Source organism: Phalaenopsis equestris, unplaced genomic scaffold (genome assembly GCF_001263595.1).
Source record: "Phalaenopsis equestris unplaced genomic scaffold, ASM126359v1 Scaffold001226, whole genome shotgun sequence".
NCBI classification, from domain to species: domain Eukaryota; kingdom Viridiplantae; phylum Streptophyta; class Magnoliopsida; order Asparagales; family Orchidaceae; genus Phalaenopsis; species Phalaenopsis equestris.
In genome coordinates, this window is record NW_018165665.1 from 119430 (window position 1) to 140075 (window position 20646).

General features: G+C 32.6%; 1 protein-coding gene across 1 annotated transcript in view; it reads left to right on the forward strand.

Moving 5' to 3' along the window:
- The first annotated feature begins 223 nt into the window (after positions 1 to 223).
- The window catches only part of LOC110033580 (DNA-directed RNA polymerases II, IV and V subunit 3-like), a 36974-nt gene continuing 16551 nt past the window's right edge, over positions 224 to 20646 (forward strand). Inside the window, exons 1-2 of the mRNA XM_020737616.1 lie at positions 224 to 841; positions 10768 to 11005. Coding sequence (XP_020593275.1) covers positions 378 to 841; positions 10768 to 11005 — 702 coding nt within the window. The 5' untranslated portion in view covers positions 224 to 377. The remainder of the gene's footprint in view (positions 842 to 10767; positions 11006 to 20646) is intronic.

A 20646-nucleotide genomic window follows, 5' to 3' on the forward strand; every position in this document is an offset into this window, starting at 1 on the left:
AGAAGGATATGCTCTTTATTTTTTATAATGAGTTTCTAGTAGCCTTTGAATTGTTAAAGGGAAAACTATTCATAACACCTATTATTGTGGCATCTGATTGGGTGTATGATTTTGAGATTATGTGTGACACTAGTTATTATAATGTAGGAGATGTGCTAGGCTGAAGAAAAGACAAATTTTCATGTGATATACTATATTAATGGGACTTTTAATAAAATCACAAATTAATTACGCTAAAGAGAGTTGGTGGGAATGAGCAGTTTAGGCGCCTACTGGTTTGCCCTATACAACATAATCTCCTCGCCCTTTCGGCGCCGCTGAAAAGCTGTCCGACCAAATCCTCTTTTGTGCGCTTACGATCGCCGGCTCCGGCGATAATGGAAGGCGTCTCGTATCAGCGATTCCCTAAGGTCAAAATACGTGAGATGAAGGACGACTACATGAAGTTTGAACTCCAGGAAACTGATGCAAGCATGGCGAACGCCCTCCGGCGCGTAATGATAGCCGAAGTACCGACGATTGCGATTGATTTGGTAGAGATCGAGGCCAACTCATCTGTCCTGAACGATGAGTTCATTGCCCACCGCCTCGGGCTCATTCCCCTCGTGAGTGATGACGCCATGGGAATGCGCTTCTCTCGAGATTGCGATGCGTGTGATGGCGATGGCCAATGCGAGTATTGCTCTGTTGAGTTCCATCTTAACGTCCGCTGCGACTCCGACCAGACCCTCGATGTAACGAGCAACGACCTTCGCAGCACGGAGCCCAGGGTCGTTCCAGTCGACGTTGCCGCCCGCACCCTCGCCTCTGAAACTGGCGACTTTGATTCTCAAGACCAGAGGTTAGATTCGACTACTCTTTCCGATTTATTTGTTGCTTTTCTTTTTATTGCAAAATGCAGTAAATCCTACACCTCTATATGCAAAAATGGTGAACATGCATAGCACCACCTAGTGTGGGTTTGAGAGCTGTTGATATGCCACACCTATGTTTGGACGGCTAAACATCTATACAAGATGAAATGTATTTAAGGGATATAAAAAATTATTTTGTAATCGCAAAGAAAAATTCATATACAAGCAATATAAAGAAGAAGAGTAAGCAAGTAAGGTAAATGATATATCATCTAATCACTATAATTTATAATAACAATTCAACAAGAAAATGAGACAACATTTGATGGAAAAAAATTTAAAAAGAACTATGAAAATGAAACTATCTAAGATTCAACAAAGGCACGAATAGAAATACATGCATTTATAATGCAGAATAATAGGTTTGCAAACAAACCGAGCCAAGTTGAGTTGGTGGTTCATGTTTGTTTGAGTTTGAGCTCATTTATCAACATTTTGTTCAAGATTAGCTCAAGCTCGATTTGAGTTTGTTGGATTGTGTTTGAGCTCAAGTATGTTTATAAAAAACCTTTTCAAGATTGGCTTGTATTCGATTCGAGCTCACCTTTAAAAAAATAAATGAGACTTAATTGAGTCTATTTATGTGTAACTATTAAGATAAATAAACAAGTTGTATGAAATAAGTTTTAATGAGTTTAAAATTAATTTTTTAAATAATAATATTTGCAAATGAGCCTTATTTAGCAGTTTAATGAGCTTGTTAATGTTGAATAATACGATTCATATATAAATGAATCAAATAGTTGCTCATGAGTTTTGAATAATACTATTCATAAATTGAAATGAAACAAATAAAAAATTGTTCAAGTTTATTCATTTAGCAATTGGGTATTTATAAAAATGTTTATGTTTTTTCGATTAGTCAATTAAGCAATCGTGAATGAGCTTTAATCAAGTCAAGCCATGTGTAATTTATCAAATGCTTGGTTTATTTGCACCCTATCGCGTGAGATTTCATTGCCAAAAAAATTCCTCTTATGGGGATGGTTTATCAAGTGATTGAGTAGTCTGTTATAGAAAAAATTAATGTGAGTGAGTTTGATAAATCAAACCTAACAAATAATTATTATTTATTGAACTGTAAATGACAATATTTGGAGCATGCATTATAAAAAATAAATGAGCAAGAATTAAAATATAACATCAAATTTTACGTGGTATCACATCTTCAGGTTAAGGTGACATTGTATAAATAAGAAGTATTCCATATTATAAGATAATTTTTAATATGGCGTTTTGTATGATCATTGATATGTATATTGTGATTAGTATACTTGTAGATTAATATGGAGTTGTTTTGTTAAGTGATCTAATAGAATCTACTATAATAATAAAAAAAAAACAATAAACGAGTTTAATGAGTTAAATCTAGCAAACCACTACTATTTATTAATATGTAAATGACAAGACTTTGGATTATCCAATATGAATAATAAAAGAACAAAAATTATAATGTAGCATGTGATATTAAGTGGCATCATATCATCATGATAAACTTGCATAAACAAAAGATGTTCCTTATTAGAAGATGTTTTTTAGTATGATGTTGTTTATGACCATTAAAATGAATATTGTGATCGGTACACTTTTGTACTACTATTCATATGCTGTTACATCAAATATGCTCATACCTTTTGAAATATGCCTCTAATATCATTTATCATTTCATGGCATATATATGAAGACACCTTAAAACCAGAAAGTTAGAGATATATCCATGATAGGGTTGGTGTAGCTCCAGTGACGAAAAAAATTAGAGAGAGTCATCTTAGATGGTTTGGTCACATTAAATTTTAACCATCTGATGATCCTATTAGAGGAGTAGATGTTTTAGATTCGACTTCTGTTAAGAAAGGCAGAGGTAGACCTAGGAAAACTTGGGCAAATTGTATAAAAAAATGATCTTAATTTATTAGAATTAAATTAAAGAATGACACTAAATAGGACTAAATGGAGAAAAATGATTCATGTATCCGACCCCACTTAGTGGGATAAATGTTTTGTTGTTGTTCTTGTTGTACCGTAAAACTAGAAAGTAAACACCAACTGATGCAGGCATGTACCTGGGCGGTCCTCTTGCCTGCATGTACCTGGGCGGTTCAAAAGCTAGGGCCAGTTCGGGGTTTGTTTCCACCCATTGGGCGGCCCTCTTTAGAGCTTCTAATTTCTACGTTTAGATTAGAATTAGGGCTTCTTTTGTTTTTCTTAGTATAAATATTTGCTTTAGCCATGTTGCGAAGTACTTTTGGCTTTGGCTTATGCTATTCTGGAGATTGTTCAATATTTTTTCTTAGTAAAATTTCTCCTTCAAGTGGTCTAGTTATTACTCTGGTGTATATACAATAAAAAATTCTCAAAAAGGTATTCAAGAGCTTATCATGATGTATATACAATAAAAAATCTCTAAACTTTACTGCAGGCTTACTAATTTTGAAAGGACAACATGGGGAAATCATCAATCGAATTAATGTTGATTGATGAGATGGAGATGAGAAAGAAATTTTTTCTATCAGGAAGTTTCAAGTGATGAAGAACCAACTATTTTGTTCATGTGGCATTAAGCATTGGAGAAGAGAGAATAAATTTGGAGTGAAAATTTGAGTTATTGGATTTTTATAGCTGTATAGATCTGGATAGGTTTATTAAATGGCTCCAAACTATGAAATATATTTTTAAATACAAAGACATATTACCTTATAGAAAAGTCAAGTTGGTAGCTATCAAGTTTATGAAGAGTACTTCTCTGTGGTAGAAAAATATGAAACACTTAGGCCTATGTGAATGGAAAACCAAGCTCATTATATGATCTAATATGAAGAGGGAGATTGAACACAAGTATTTTTTCAACACTACAGAAAAAAATCTTGTTGATATTGCAAGAGAGAGACTTGTCCGGAGAGGTGTACAACATTGAATTTGGATAACACATGTTAAAATGTGTTATAAGAGTTAGACAAAAACAGCGGCGTGATATCTAGGAGAGTTGAAGATAATTTATTGGCAATGTGGTACATTTACAACCATACCAATTCATGGTGGAGAATCACTTCAATAATATTAGGTCTAGCACACTCTTCAAGTGTGGCTTGACTATGAAATTAGGTAGCAATGGCACCCTTTCTAAAACTTGCCTCACATGAGGAGAAACTATCCCAAGAGTCAGCAACCTCAAGATTTTTTTCATCCAAAAAGTGCTTCAATGGACACGTTACCTTCAAATACTCAGACAAAAGAGTGATTTTCTTATTAAGTAGGTAGCGGTTGAATAGGTAGACAATGGAGATTTAGGAGAGTACAAAAATGAGGATGAGTATCAACTCGACGGGGAGATGCTTATGGTTTGACAAGTTCTCCGAACCTGGCTTAAGAGAGCAACAATGGCTCTGGCACAATGTCTTTCGTACTCATTGCATTGTGGAGGGGAAGCTATGTAAACTCATCATTGATGTAGGTAGTTGTGAAAATGTCGTGTTTACGAAAATGACAAACAGAATGAGTCTAACTTCCCATAAATATTTCCAGCCATATTCTTTGATGTGGTTGAAGAAAGGAGGCAAGATCCATGTTGATAAGATGTGCTTTGTGGAGTATTTTGTTGGAGAGAAGTTACAACAGTTGATGTAGAGTGATATTGTGTTTGTAAATTTTTATCATATTATATGAAGTCTATCTTCATAGTATGTTAGGAACATGCCTCATGATGACATTAAGAATACCTACTTGTTCACCAAATATTACAAGCACATTCTTTTTTTGCTTTTGAAGGAATTTGGTGCGATGAGTGATTAGGTAAAGACTACTATTAGATTTGGATCAAACTCAAGAACAAGAAAACGACAACATTTAAGATTCATGATGGATTGTATGAATGGACAGTCAAGCCAAATATCTTTAAGCTTGATTAATGCCTTGAATATTTTTATGCAGTTGATGAGTTAGATTTTTTCAGAATTTATCGAGAAATTCACGATTATTTATTTTAATGACATTATGGTGTACAACCATTCTATAGAGGATCATTTGTAGTATTTGAAGTAGGTTTTGTATTTTTTTGGATAGAGATTTTGTATGACCATCCAAAGCAATGTAACTTTTTTATGTCATAGACATACTTTCTAGTATACATTATTTCAACAACCATCATTGAGATGAACTCACCCAAGATTAAGTTTGTTGTACACAGACCCATCCCACATTCTCTCACTCAAGTGTGTCAATTTCATAAGTTGACTTTATTCTACAGGAGGCTTATGCAAAATTTCAAATCCATTGCAACATCACTTATAAAGTTCCTAAAGGTGGACATGTTTTTTATGGTCAAATGAGACAAGCTATTTTTGATGCACTAAAGCAACAACTTATTCAAGTCTTTATTCAAGCCTTATCAGATTTCAATTTGGTGTTTTCGATGGAGTGTTATATTTTTAATTTGAGGATTGGAGTTGTGCTCGGTCAATTTAGACACTTCATCACAAGTTTATTTAGTGAGAAGCTAAATGACTCAAAGCAAAAATCTTCCAGCTACAATAAGGAGTTGTATCCCATCACGAGAGTCCTCAACAAGTAGAGTTATTATCTATTAGCCAATGTGTTCATTCTCTACACTGAATATGAAGCACTGAGATTTTTGAACAAATTGAATAAGTGAAAGGACAGATATACCTTTCTGATAGAGTTCCTTTCTTCCTTTGATTTTATGCTCAAGTACAAAGCTGAAGTTTAGAATATGATAGCCAATGTTTTGAGCCTCCGCCATTTGTTGATCACTACTTTACAGTCAAACATAGTTGGTTTTGAGTTGCATAAAATTTGGATATAATTGCCCCACTTAGTGGGATAAAGGCTTGTTGTTGTTGTTGTGTGATAAGGTCTTCTGTGAGATTTGGGCTTTTTATCAAGATATGCCATGCAGTTAGTATTACAAGTGCAAGAGTTATCTGTTCTTTTAGAATTGATTGTGCATTCTTAGGAGTTCACTTAGAATGAAATTATTTTATAAGAGTGTCATAATGGTGGGATGACAATATTTCATGTTATTCTATCATTTCTACCCTCACAAACACTATAATCCTTGTATCAATTCCTATTCATCATTTAGAAACCATATATCAATGTCATCAATTTAAGGAAATGTAATGATAATCATAACTTTGTAGGTCGTCGACACGGTTATCCAATATTCATAAGAGTTTTGGTGACCTACACACACATGTAAACAAAAGTTTTATATGTTTTATAAGCAATTTTAAATACATTTTATAAATAATTTAACAAATTTTTTTTATATATGTCAAAAAATGAGTTACATGAATAAAATCACTGACATTGTGTCAACCCCAACTAGCTCCTCTTAATGGTAGACTGAGGTGTGATTGATGCAAACGATTCAATCAGACTAAATTATCACCAACGCTCGTCCTGACTTGCAAAATCAAGACATAGTGGGTGATAAACTAGTCTAACTAAATCACTGCAAACATACATATACATTTCATTTCATAATTCATTCATATGCATGTACTCTTAAGTGTGTAAATCATAAGATCAAAACATACATATCTACATAGAATTGTTAAATTCAATATAAATAAAATACATATCCAAAAGACTATACAAACTCCCAAAATTATGAAATGCAAGAATTGTACAAGTCGCACTTGGCTACTCGCCTTGGTGCTCCTTTCCCCTTCTCTAAAGACAATAATGTAGAACGAGAAACAACAATCTCAACAAAATAATTAATGCTAAAATAAGATTTATATTTAAAGAAAAATAAGGTGCATGGTCAAATGCAACTGTATATGTCCACTCACAAGTCATAACTTGCTAAAATTATATAACACATGTAAAAAAAAAGCATATAGTGTAGAAAATGATCACTGCTAGATAAAACATGTATTTTATTCATTTATGTGTATTGTAAACATATAATCATAAGCATGTTCATAAGAGCCATCAATCTAATCATAATAATGTCACGTGTAATTTTATAGACTTCATCATATCATGTTTGCTGTTGGGTTGCTAACTAGCCCGAAAACTACATCAACTATTGATAAAAGTTTCCCCCTCCCAATATAGCAGTTATCAATAGCCTCCTTGGTACCAATGGTCTATACATTTTGTCACAATCTAATCTCAACAGTTCCTAGATTTTCGCTACCGTTTGAATACCATAAGTCAGATTCCCATATTAATATCTATACTTGCAAGTACTCATATAACAATTTAATTATAATAACAATTGTGACATTTCATAAATTATAATTTTTGTAATAAACATTCATAAGATATTTCATATATCATAGATATGAATCATTACAAATAAATACCTGCAGAAAATAATTTCATACACATTTATCAGATTTATAACATAATCAAATCACATATATCATAAAGGAAAAATTAATTTTCTTTTATACATTCATTGTGTGTATTCATCCACAATATGCAATAATATCTAAATACATCAATGTCAAATATGAAATCAAATATAAACCTATAGATTTTATTTTTCTTATGTTAACACAAGATTATTTCACTTGACTTTATGAAATAACTCCACGACGAGTTTTCATATGCTCGCCTCAAGATCGCCGCCTCGTGTAAACAACTTGAAAATCGTAAACATCATAAGAGTTTATGAAAATTTGGCTCATCTTGAGATTTAACCCAACATAACCTATTTACGAATTCTTACGTCAAATTGGCTTTTCAACATAACCAACCGTTCGCCGATCCATCCTTTTCTTCTTCCATCTTCTTCTTATTCCCTTAATCCTCCATTTCCTTCACTAATTTCATGCTAAAAGCTCTTACGCGGAAGCCTACAATTCAATTTTGTCGCCATCGACAATTTCGTCTCCGTTACGGCTACTAGAAACGGAAAAAATGCGCAAATTCGTGGTAATTATTAAATTGGAAACAAGAGGAAGGAAAAGAATGTCTCGAATATCACTAAAGTGAGTTTCCAACTTACAAAAATCCCCTTGGAGCCCTGAAATGTCAGTTGTAGCATTCTGTAGGTCGCGCAACTCCCACTACTACAATATACTGATTGCAGCCTTTGCGTGAGGAAAGGTATCGAGAGTATGAAGGCGAGTGAGGGAAAGGAAAAAAAATAAGGAAATGCGGCATTTAAATGAACTCCCCTTAACTCTTAGCTGCTTGATCTCATCAGACCATAACATGTGCGAGAAAGTGCGTGATATTCAGTAGGGAATAGTTCCGAGGGAGAATAATTAGGAAGTATTGATTTAATTAAGGTTTAATTAAAGTTAATTAACTCAATATCTTATAAATTTTATATCTCTCATTTCATTCATAATTTATCTATTGTGTTTTATATTGAATTGATCAATTCAACATGTAAAATTTTATAAAATTACTTTGATTAAATTTTGAAGGATGCAAAATTTTGGGTACATTTTAAATGCAAAAAAATCTTTACCTGATTTCTCAAATTTTGGGTTTTACAACTCTCCTTTATAAAAATTTCATCCTTAAAATTTCTAACTTGACCCCACGTAGTGGGATTAAGGCTTTGTTGTTGTTGTTGTTGTAAAATTTCTAACTTGAGCAGAAAAAAATATTTATGTTACATTTACTTTTTTTTTTCATGTAACTTCCTTTTCAAGCCCGTGCTTCCGTTTTTTCTTGAGGAAAAGAATTTATCTGTTCCTCAACTTTGTATCATCTACGTCTAAAATTATCAAAGACTCTTCAATATGAGTTATATTTTTCTGTACTTAAATGTCTTCATTTGAAATCTTCTAGTCTGAGTTTGCAACACATTTTCTCAACATTGAAACTTTATGTATTTATTACATATCAGCAGGTAAAACTAGCCTGTAAGAAACTTCCCCAATCCTTTCTATAATTTCAGAAAGACAGATATACCTTAGACTCAACTTGTTTCCCTGACCAAATCTAGCTGTACCTTTCATTGGCCGGCCTCCTTTTAAAAATACAAAATCACCATATTGCTTTATGCTTTCATAATCTTTTTGTTGTCGATCATAAGCCACTTTTAATTTTTCTATGATTAATCTAATCGTCTTTGTAGCTTCATCAACTAACTCAGGAAGTAGAATTTGAGGTTCACCTGCTTTGGCCCAACTAAATGAAATTCTACATTTTTTGCCATACAGTGCTTCACAAATAGCCATTTTGATACTGGACTGATAGCTATTATTGTGGGCGAATTCAATCATTGGACCCAACTGCCTCCAAAGTTGAGAACTCAAAGTCTTGACAGATCTTCCAGTACCTGAATTGTCATTTCTGATTGATTGTTACTTTGTGGATGAAATACCGTGCTAAATGTAACTCCACACCCAAATATTGTTGAATGTATTTCCACAACATGGACTTGAATCTTCTATCTCTGTTAGAAACAATGACTTTTGGAATTTCGTGTAATCTGATAAAATTTTTGACATATACTTTGACCAACTTTTCAACTGAATCTGCCTGCCTATTGACAAGAAGTGAGCTGATTTTGTTAGCTTGTCAATAATAACCCAAATACTGTCGTAACCCTGCCTGGATTAAAAAAATCCCATAACAAAATTTATAGCAATTTCTTCTCATTTTCATTTAATATCGACAATGTTGTAGCAATCCGTCGGGTCTCTGATGTTGTTTTCTTTACAATCTGATAAGTTTTGCATTGAGGGACATATTCAACAATATTCTTTTTCATACTTGACTATCATAATATCAATTTCAAATCCTTGTACATTTGGGTGAATCATGTTGCGTGAATGGTCAAATTAAATCAGCAAGTATAGATAACTGTAGGTTATTTCTAATAATTTCATCTTCATCAACAGTTATACATTAAACATCGACCGCCTGATCATCCGATTAGGAGAATAAATATTTTATATTAGACTTATGTTAACAAAGGAAGAGGTAGACCTAGGAAGTAGACCTAGGAAGAAGAGGTAGACCTAGGAAGACTGGGCTTATTGTATAAAAAAATGATCTTAATTTATTAGAACTAAATGAAAATATGACACTAAATAGGACTTCATGGAGAAAAATGATTTATGTAGCCAACCCCACGTAGTGGGATTAAGGCTTTGTTGTTTTTGCTTTAGTAAGAAGTTGTAGCTTGTGCAGTGATCTGGGCTCAATGATGGCTGAATTAGACAAAGTGGCCCACAACAAAATTATATGAAATAATTAAAGCTTTAATCACTTGATTCTTATCGAGATAGAGGTAGTCACAGGAATTCAAGAAGGAATAATTTTGCTATGGAGAGAGAATAGCGGAGGAGTTATTTTTTTTGTTTCAAATTTGAAAATAATATCCTAATAACATCTTCAAATTCAATTTTAATTTAATTGCATCAAAATATGAATTTCTCATAAATTTCAAGATGACCTCTCAATTTAAACGTTTTAAAAAAATTCCACTTATTCTCTCTAATGTTCTGAACGACATGGAGATTTGTAGAGAGTTTTTAATGCTTATTTGGACCTCAACTTATTTTCTTCATCTCGGGGAAGTTCCTGCACACTTTTGAATTCTCTCACAACCTTATGAAAATTTCAATAACCTGTATATCATGCAAAATCACATACATTTTGGGAAAATAACCAGTCCTAAATTTGCTTGGTTTTTTAATGTTTGGATCAAAAACAGCTATCTAAATTCTTCTTCAAGTATTTGCCTGACTGAATTTGTCTTAATATTGAAATTTAACTATTCTTCTTTTTTGGTCAGCTTGCAATGTTAGTTTTGTTTAGCCTACACCATCCTATCATACTTCATTTTTTGAATTTAAAGTCCTGCTCTCCTATGTTTCTATTTTCAAGATTTCATTATGATAAATGGTGACTGTAGGGGCATAATCATTGTAAAGTTGCGACGTGGACAAGAACTGAGATTAAGGGCAATTGCAAGAAAGGGAATTGGTAAGGATCATGCAAAATGGTCACCTGCTGCCACTGTAACATTTATGTATGAACCAGAGATTCATATTAATGAAGAACTGATGGAAACCCTAACGCTCGATGAGAAAAGAAGTTGGATTGAAAGCAGCCCCACCAAAGTTTTTGACATTGATCCTAATACATATCAGGTCAGTTTTTTTTTTCAACCTCTTCTTTTAGGCTAGTATTCTGCTTTAATCATATAAGGTCAGCTGTTTTAGTAAGAGACAATATTCTGCTTTAATCAAACGCAACTTTTTTCCCTTACAAGAAACATCGTTTCATAATTTGGAATTTTGTTTTCTGTATGTTTTTATTTCGGAAGATTGTTGTTACGTCTCCCTCCGCTGCTTTAACAGAACCGGTCCAGGGAGGACCTGTCTGACCGGCCAACCCAAGCCAAACTACCAAAGCAAAGTCACTGGTTGGCCGGTCCAAGTGGAACGATTGTGTTGCTCGATACGGGGCACAATTCCAGCGCCCAGGCGGAAGTGACAAAGCCGTTGCTCACGTATAGAAGGAAAGGAGTTAAGGGGGATTTGCAGGGAAAAAGTTTGGAAACAATCTAGGGGATGTATTTGGGAGGAGAAGGGGCCAGGGTTTGTTTTCATGCATGTTTTGACTGTTATCTTTTTTTCTATGGTGTTCCTAGCGGTGTTTAGGGTGTGGAGAGACAATCTACCTCTCAAACAGTAGACCATAGCTATATCTTACTTGTTTTCTTTTGATTTTTGTAAGAACAGCCACTTTTGAGTTTTTTCCACCTCTGTTACAATTTCGTCGCTGTTTGTTCGCTGATTTTTTGTTCCGGATCGTAACAATGGTGTATGACATACTATTTCAAATAGTTCTTGTTGAGGAATCATTTCTACAGCTATTGCATGGGGCAACCTGGAATTTGCTTGCAAATTTTTGTTCTTCATGTGTCATAACTTGCTGGTTTAATGTACAAACTGGCTTATCAAACCAACTATAAAAAATTACCACTTCCACATATTTCAATCTTAGGTTACCATTGAATTTAGGTTGGATGCATTATCTTATCAGGTTTTTGTGTAACTTTAATGATTAACATGCTTAGATGAATGTTTGAAAAAACTATGAAGGGAAAATTAAGAAATGGATATACTAAAGAATTGGTTTGAATGACATTAATTTAAGATAAGGAAATTTAAAATAGATGCGTAAAATAATGGTCAGTAAACGCACTTATTTGGCAGATAGTTAAATTTAGTTTTTGAGGATTATGTATGAGCAGAGGTGGATAGAATTTTTCTTAAATGAATTTAAGGAATAAATGTAAACTTGGATAGAAGATGTTTCAATTGATCCATGAGGTATAATTTTAATATTTCAAGTATCATTCAACAAGAAAGAACGGAAAATGAGAGTTAATATAACTGATGCTAAATAGTTAGGATAAAGCTAGTTATGATGTCGGTTTTACTATGCTGATCTGATTGATGCTTGAAGTATATACATTCTTTCTGCTGAGGGTTAGACGTAAAATATTTAGTGTGATGGAATCTGTTTCGTTTTCTTCAGCCAAAAACTAAAATGGAGATTTTGAAGGTTTCTGTCAGTATCAGAATAGGTTGGGCTTATCATAACTTCCTGTACTTTTTGAATCATTTTTTTTGATTCATTCCATTTAATTTTGATTCTTCATCATCTTTTCACTTGATATTCTTCCAAACCTTTGTTATTCCCTGTGGACTATGTGCATCTTGCTGCAGGCAACACCTTATTTGTGTCTACCATATAAGCCCTCATGTAGTTCTGTATACGTTTCTTAACTGATGCATTTTCTGTGAAATGCTATGCTAGATAAATATCTCCCGTCTATTTGTTTTTGGATGTGCAGGTAGTATATTATTTTAAGAGCCTCTTTTATTTTCAGGATAGGTTTGTCACACTCATTCCCTTCTATCAATTGGGTATACCATTTCAACAGGAATATGATATTGGTTTGTCCTTCGAAAAATTGAAAAACAACGGTTTCATTGAGTTGACATCTTGAATAGAAGTTATGCCAATGTGTTAGCGAGCCCATTTACTGAGTTTAAAGTATGCATTGTTGGGTTTGGAGCTAGTTTGAAATGAATTGAGCTTCAATATTACAAAAGTGAGATCAAACCATTTAACCATTAAACTGAACCATTTGAATAGATTCCATTAGGAAAGGTTGGATTGTTCAGCAATGAGCATTTATATACAAAACTACGCGAAGAGAAAAAGGAAATAAATAATACAATAATAAAATCAAAGATCATGCTTAGCTATTCTTCATTTGATAATTTAGGGATTGTTGATCGACGTTAAGGAGCAAACCATGAGCACTTTTTTCCTCTTTTTGTTTATGAGTTCATGATAGAGTTATTTCCTTCTAAGAAATGAATCCGTGACCTCTAGATTTTCTTAACTAGCTCTTTTATTGGCCTTTCTAGATTAGATGACTTCAACACTCCCTTTCAAATTGAACGGAGAGATCTATCATTTTAATTTTGCTTATAATATTCTTGAATATGGGGTTGTTGGGCCCTTTGGTGAATATGTTAACAAGTTATTTTTCTGTTGATGCATATGGAGTATAAATCAATACGCTTTCTTTGTTTTTTTCCATAAAATGTCTATATTTACTTTCACATATTGGTTTGACCATGTTGTATTTGATAATGAGCAATATTTCTGACATTTATTTTCACTGTATATCTTTATAAGATTTTTTACTTACATTTAAGTTTTCTAGCATTGATCTTGATTCATAAAGCACGCAGATTCCTTGGGAAATTGTATTGAATTCATATTCAATGCTAGATCTTAATATACAAAGTTGCTTCTTGCTTCTTTAGATTATGAGATTTTCTAATTACATACAATATCCTAAAGTGAATCGTCTAATCACTAGTGTTTTATTACAGTCTGCATCAATATAATCTTTAATTTAAAAGTATCATATTTTATATAGAAATTTTTTCCCTGGTGTCTGCACTGTGGGGTACCACTTATAGGAGTTTTAAAATTTTTTACTTGTGATCGAATATGACATCAGAAAAATAGTATATCACCCCGAGCGATGAAATTACTACCCTTCAATGGATTCCATCGTGAGGTGATTGTTTCATTACTCAGAGGGGTTACGTATTAGAAGTATTTCCTTTGTCCTAAAATGATAGGGTTTGTTTTACTTTTGTATCTAATATGGCTAACTAGATAAGTTTTTTTAGTTAATTTCATCCTTGAAGAGAATAACTTGTTGAAAATAATTACATTTCATTGCTGCATATCACATCAATAGATTTCATGACCACTCATTGTAATTTCAAATGAGAATGACTCGACTTGAAATACTTGTTGTTGTAAGCTAATGGATGAAAAGCAAGGAGCTCTGGATCATGGGAGACTATACGATTTGTCTATTCTATGACTGGGTTTTACATTTTTGAAATTGAAATGATATTTGGTTCAACTTGATCAACTTTTAGAAAGTGAGGATTTATATCGATGGAACAGACTATCGAAAAGCATAAAAGTTAGTTTTGCGGCAAGGCCAATGAGACCTCCTTAGAAAATAAACTAAAGTGAGTTCTACTGATAAATTAGAGACTTGAATCTACTCTAAAAAGGAGGGACTAATGGATTTCACTCCCATTGAGGGGGCAAAGCTCTTAAAACCCATCTGAAAAGGGTTGCCAGCTAACACCTACGCTTTAAAACTATGATGACAGTCATATACAAATTAATAGTGGTAAATTGTATAATTTAGAAGAGATGTGTTGGGACTTACGGCTTGATTCTAAAGATCGAGTGACCCGGGCAAATATATGTTCCTAGTTAATGCAAAATTTTTTTGACATTTTTAAATTATTAATTTTTTTATCTTTTCGATATGATGTCAACTTAAAAATAATAGATTTGACCCATCATATGCGATTGGTCAAGAAAAGTTTTGATTAATTAGATTTTTTAGTGAGACTCTAACTGTACAGTGTATGTCGTAAAGGAGTATACAATCCTTATATGATGAATGCATAGGAAGTTTTAAAGCCAAGCTAAGTACGAAAGATTTTTTTACCCCTTAAAGATAGTGATCCTCATCGGTTGGATCTTCCCTTCCATTCAATGGACAAAAAACCCAAGGGGAAGGAACAGAAGCAACAATAGGATATTTGTTTATGCGTATGATTTTTCTATTCGTTACTTTTTATTTGAGTTTTATTCAAGTTGTTTAGTAATTAAATGCATGCAAAAGCAAACTAAGGTGTAATATGTGAAAGTTTTATTAGGTTTTGAGTTTTAAATTCTTTTTTTTTACTATGAGTTGATTTAATTTAGATTAAAATTGTTTGCGTTGGGTAAAAAATTATTTTATCCTAAGAGTCTAACAAATTCTATCTAACCTAAGTACTAAATCATAGAAAGAAATCTATGAAAAGCATGTCAGTTCTATTGCGCACGTTAGTAAAGAACGCATGTAAGTGCACAAGAAAGAAAAAAGATTAGTGTGGTGAAATACTGTGGTATACCATTGAAGAAAAGTAAAAGGTGCAGCCAAGATTCTGACCATATACAACCCGGACTATCCCTAGAACTACGTTGGCTCACACATTTTTTTCGCACTCCAATGGTGGGTTCTCCTTTCATCATTGTCGTGGTTTGAGTCCTCAGGCATCATTGAGTATCGGTTTATTCTCGTTCATACCATGCCCATGCCCCCACGGGCCGTAACCTTGTTCTAAGAAATAGATGTAAAAAAGAAAAGTTTAATAAAATAGATAAAATAGATGATAACATAGTAATTTACAGGCAAAGCATAAACACAAATAAAGTAATGCATATGGACTTTAGCACTCTTGAGCGCCAAGCCCCTTTTCCTACTTAATTGCGTTTATATGTCGGGGCATAAGGATGCCATATCGAGCACCTGCAAAAAAGATGTTTAATTACTTTCTAATCACGTGACTCCAGTTATTATGCTTTAGCATAACCACCCGCGGAAAATAATTTGACTAACAAATATTGCCATAAAGTTCAATCTACAGAAAATAATTTGATTGATTGTTCATCTACTATGTCAAAAACACATTCACCAAACTCATTCAATTCAAGCATGCAATCACAAAGTAAAGAAAAACATGCAATTCACTATCAACCTAATCGAAACGTCAAAAGAAGTTTGTAATGTAATCATGCTAATATTTATGCTTGAGTTGTAGTTCAAGTTTGATATTCAATTCCTTACCATTGAAGGTTTAAATTTAGGCACTTAAGTATTGTGCAAATATTTTTTTATTTTTTTTTTATTGAAATTTATGGTTTATTCTAATTTAATGTTATAAAAAGCATTGTAAAAAGTGGGACTTGCCCGGCTAAGGGTTCCACTAACGACTCTCTAATCCTACTAAAATGGAGCACCTCACTAGGGGAAGTTAATTATACTACCCTAAACAACTAAAAGTGGCTTATTAAAGCTTTCAGTTAAGGCTTGTTTAATTGATTTTTAGTTTGATTATAAATTTGAGTTTGATTTAAGCTGGTTTTGTATTTAATTCTTATTTAGGCATGTTTGAATTGATGCTTAGAATGATTTGGTTTTGAGTTTGATCTTAGGGCTGTCTTTGAATTTTGACTTTTTGATTTTTTGACTCTCACTTTTGATTTTGATTTTTCACTTTTGACTTGGTTTTGAAATTGATTTGACCAAGGTATGACCAGTGTCAACTCAAGTTGAATTGGGGTCAATTTGAGAATCAAGTCCTCCAACCTCACTTAATCACATAGACATTATCATGGACAATCAAATGAGGTTATGGGATGTTAAGGTGATTACTTGGAGGTTGAGTTCAAAGTTCTAAGTCCTTAGTTCACAAGTGAATAAAATGGTAAGATCTCATTCTTATCATGAGATCACAATTGTAATGGGGACAAAGTTTCATATTTTAAGCTATATTTTGATTTTGAATGCTTGAATTTGGCTTATGTTTTTGTTCAAGGATTTCATTTAACTCTAAGTCTCCTAAAGTCCTTAAGGAGATATTGGATTAATTTTGGGATCCTGAAGATGATTTGATGATTGTTCTTAGGTTTGTGTACATCAATGTTTTGTTTTATCTTTTCCTCCTTTTGTTTGTCCAAAATTATCAAAATTATATCATCTTCATGAAATTACTTTCTAATCTCATAAGAGCTTAGAAAATCAATTTTAAAAGATTTTACTTTTCTGAATTATTTTTTATTTTTTTTTAATTCTTAATTTATTAAAATTAAAATAATTTAAAAATTATAGAAAAATTGCATATTGATTAAGAGTTTCTTTTTAAGTTTACTATAAAAATTTTAGATCATTTAGAGTTATATTAAGTTATGATTTTTTTTAATTTAATTTAATTTTAAAATTTTAAATTTAAAAATATATTTTAATTAATAAAGTATTATTATTTTATTATTTATAAATTTGTTTGACATTAGATTTCTATGGTTAAAATTTCATTAAATTTGTTCGAGTATGTTAACTCTAGTGATTTTAGAAATTCAGCTCATTTAAGGGTAAATTTAGTTAATTTGAATTTTTTATTTTAATTATTTAGGTTAATCCTTTTATAATTTTTATTTGATTTCCATATTAGTTGGATTTAAGTTTTATAAAAATTTTTCCTAAGGTGAAGAGGTCACTAGGAGTTAATATAAAATTTTAAAATTAATTTGAATTATTTTAAAATTTTTTAGAATTTTTAACTGAAATAATTAAATTCATTCAAAAAATTATGAAAATTTTTCAGATGGGTTGGGAATGGGGCTCAACACTATAGAAAAATTTTCATGTCGTTTAGGTTTATAATTTAATGGTTGTATATTTTAATTGATCCAAGTAATTGATTAATCAAGTAATTATGTCTGATTAATTCTATATGACGTAAGTTTTAGTTGGTGGAAATTTGATTATTTTATTTATGTTATTTGAGTAATTTAAATTGAATTTTGAAATTAACTTAAGAATTTTCAAAGAATTAATTTGTTAATTAATTAAATTAATTAATTAATTCTTTAATTACCTTAAATCCAAAATTGAACCTTATACTTAATGTTCGAACTCAAGAGACTTAATAGGGTTAGGGTTAAATCAATTTAGAGTTTAGGTGAGTTAATTAATGTTAATTAATCTAAATTAATAAATTAATTAGATTAGTTAAGGATTTGAGAAAAATTTGGTAAAACCCCCCAAATTGAATTCCAAAATTCTAGGAAATTTCCCATAGGTGCACATGAACCAAGCGAACATGCCACAAAAAGTGGATCTGTATTTATGCTTAATTCGGGTTTAATTATGGTTTTAAGTTTTTTAGGTATTTTTGAAATTAATCACAAATTTTAAAATAAAATTTAGCGCTTTTATCCTCCTTGGGAAAGCTCATTGTGAGGAGTAATTCATACATTATTTTAATTTTTCTAATTTTTATTTTTTTTTATGATTTGTTGAAGTTATGGATTAATTAAATAGTTAATTAAGTTTTAGAGCAACACCGTGACAACTACCGTTGATGCAAGTGATGCGGATGCGCTTTTCCTCGTGGCGAACACCTATTGGCTTCTCGGTTTAATCGTTGTGTCTCCTTTCTCCATGTATGTTCTTATATGTGGATGAATCATTATCATCCATCCCTAACCATGAAGATGGACAACTATGATTACGCCTCCTTCCTCTCGCCATAGAGTGGAGACCTTCTGTGCTGCGTCGCTTGATCCGGCCAATCTAATAGTCGGATTTCGATCCAAACCAATCCAACAGCAACAGTGGATCAAGGTTTGTAGGGTCCTATGGCGAGGGAGATTCCTTAACCTAGTTTTCTTCTCTAGGTTTTAAAATCAAAGGCAAAGAGAGGGATTTAGAGAAACACCTCTGGCGCAAGAGTATATTCTCAAATTGCTTGAGCCAAAAACTTTTCTGCAAGCTCACAAGCAACTTCTCTTCGGTTTGCAGAACATGGGGAGGCATAATTTGCTTTGTAGACCAACTTCTATCAGGTTCGCTGAAGCGTGGGAAAAACAGCTGGAAGCGGTGCTGAGTTTGTCTGAACTCAGGGAAGGATAGGGAGATGAAAATTGGGGCCCTTTTATTCAATGGGGGGAATTTGATTCCCCCCCTAATTTCGACCATGGTGGTCGCAATTGAGGGCCAAAATGGCATCCTAACTCTATGGTGTAGTCAATCCAAGGGCTAGGAGTCTTTTTGACTTTCCCCTTGAGTGACATGGGCTTAGGAATCAATAGGGAGAGTGGGGAGGTGAAGAATGCTCAATTTGGTCATTTTTGCTTTGGTGGTCATTCGACTTGAGCAAGGGAGGGGTGGGAGAGTGTCTTGAGCCACTAGGTGGAGGCTACATGGCCATCAGCTCCTTGAATGGATGCCAAGTAGGTTGAATTGGTGTCCTAGGGCTAAGTTGGCTAAGTTTTCTTTTGGCTGCTCTTGTTTTGCTTTCCATCTGGCGAGAAAGATGGTCGGTGATGGCCGAGGTGGTCAGGGTGAGGTGGCAATGCTGAGGAGGTCCAACTCAACCAATGGGATGCCTGAATTGGCCATGAGGGATTGAGGTTGGTTTGGCTAGCCATAGATGCCTTCGACTTGACTTAGGTGTGCTTATGCTAGCTTGGGCTCTTGTTAGCCTATCTTGGGTGCACCTAGCCTATATTAAGTGGCTAGGTGAGATGCTTAGCCACTTGGGTTAGGTTTAACCATGAGTTAGCTTGAATTTAATTTGGATTCGGCTTTGTTCAAATTTTTAGTTTAATTTTCGTTTAAGCCTGGATAAAGGGTTAGGTTTTCTCATGGGTTTGATTAAAATTAGGCATTAATTGAGTTTAGGATGAGATTTAGATCTTAGGTTATATATTAACTTGTGTTTAAGTTTTAGTTTAATTTAAGTTTAAATTTAGTTTAGGTTATGTTTTTTTTTTCTTTTTTTGTAATTTTTTAAGGTTATGTTTAATTTGATTTTGAATTAAGTGTAACATAGGATTAGTTTTGGTTACAAGTTTTTGTTTGGTTCTTTTCTTCGTTTAAATTTAATTAAGTTTATTTAAAGTTAAGTTTTAACTTATTTTGAATTCACTTGGATTTAGTTTAATTTAAGATTAAGCTTTAAGTTTGGTTTAATTTTTTCTTTAATGTTCAAGATTGCTTTAGATTAATTTAGGTTTCATTTAGATTATATTTAGTTTCTGTTAGGTTTATGTAATTTTAGGGCATTGGTTTATTTAAGTTTTAATATGTTAGTATTTTATTTTGTTTAGATTTCAATTAAGATATATATTGTGTGTGTGTGTATAGATGGATTTTGTAGGTGTGTGCACATATAAATATATACAATTTTAAATTTGAATTTACAATGATTTCATTTTGATTAGATTTCAAATTTAATGTTTAATTTCTATATAGTTTACATTTAGTCAAGATTTAGGTTTAACTTATATTTATAATTTTTAATTTGAGTTTTATTTTGAATTAGAAGTTTAATTTTCAATTTGTACTTAAGTCCGTTTGAATTTAAATTTGGGTCCATTTAATGCTACAATTTAGCTCAAATTTAAGCTTGAATTTAGGCTTATTTAATAATGCTTAAATTTGAGTTGATTTTAATTTGAATCAAACCCAAGCCAATCTTAGACAAACAAAAGCACCGAAGGTAACCTAGCTCCCAAGTTAGCTAGACTCGACTCAAGTCAACTAGACCAAGTTAGAACCAGCTTAGCCACATAGGGATACTAAGAAAGGGGTTCTAGGCGTTGATAAGGG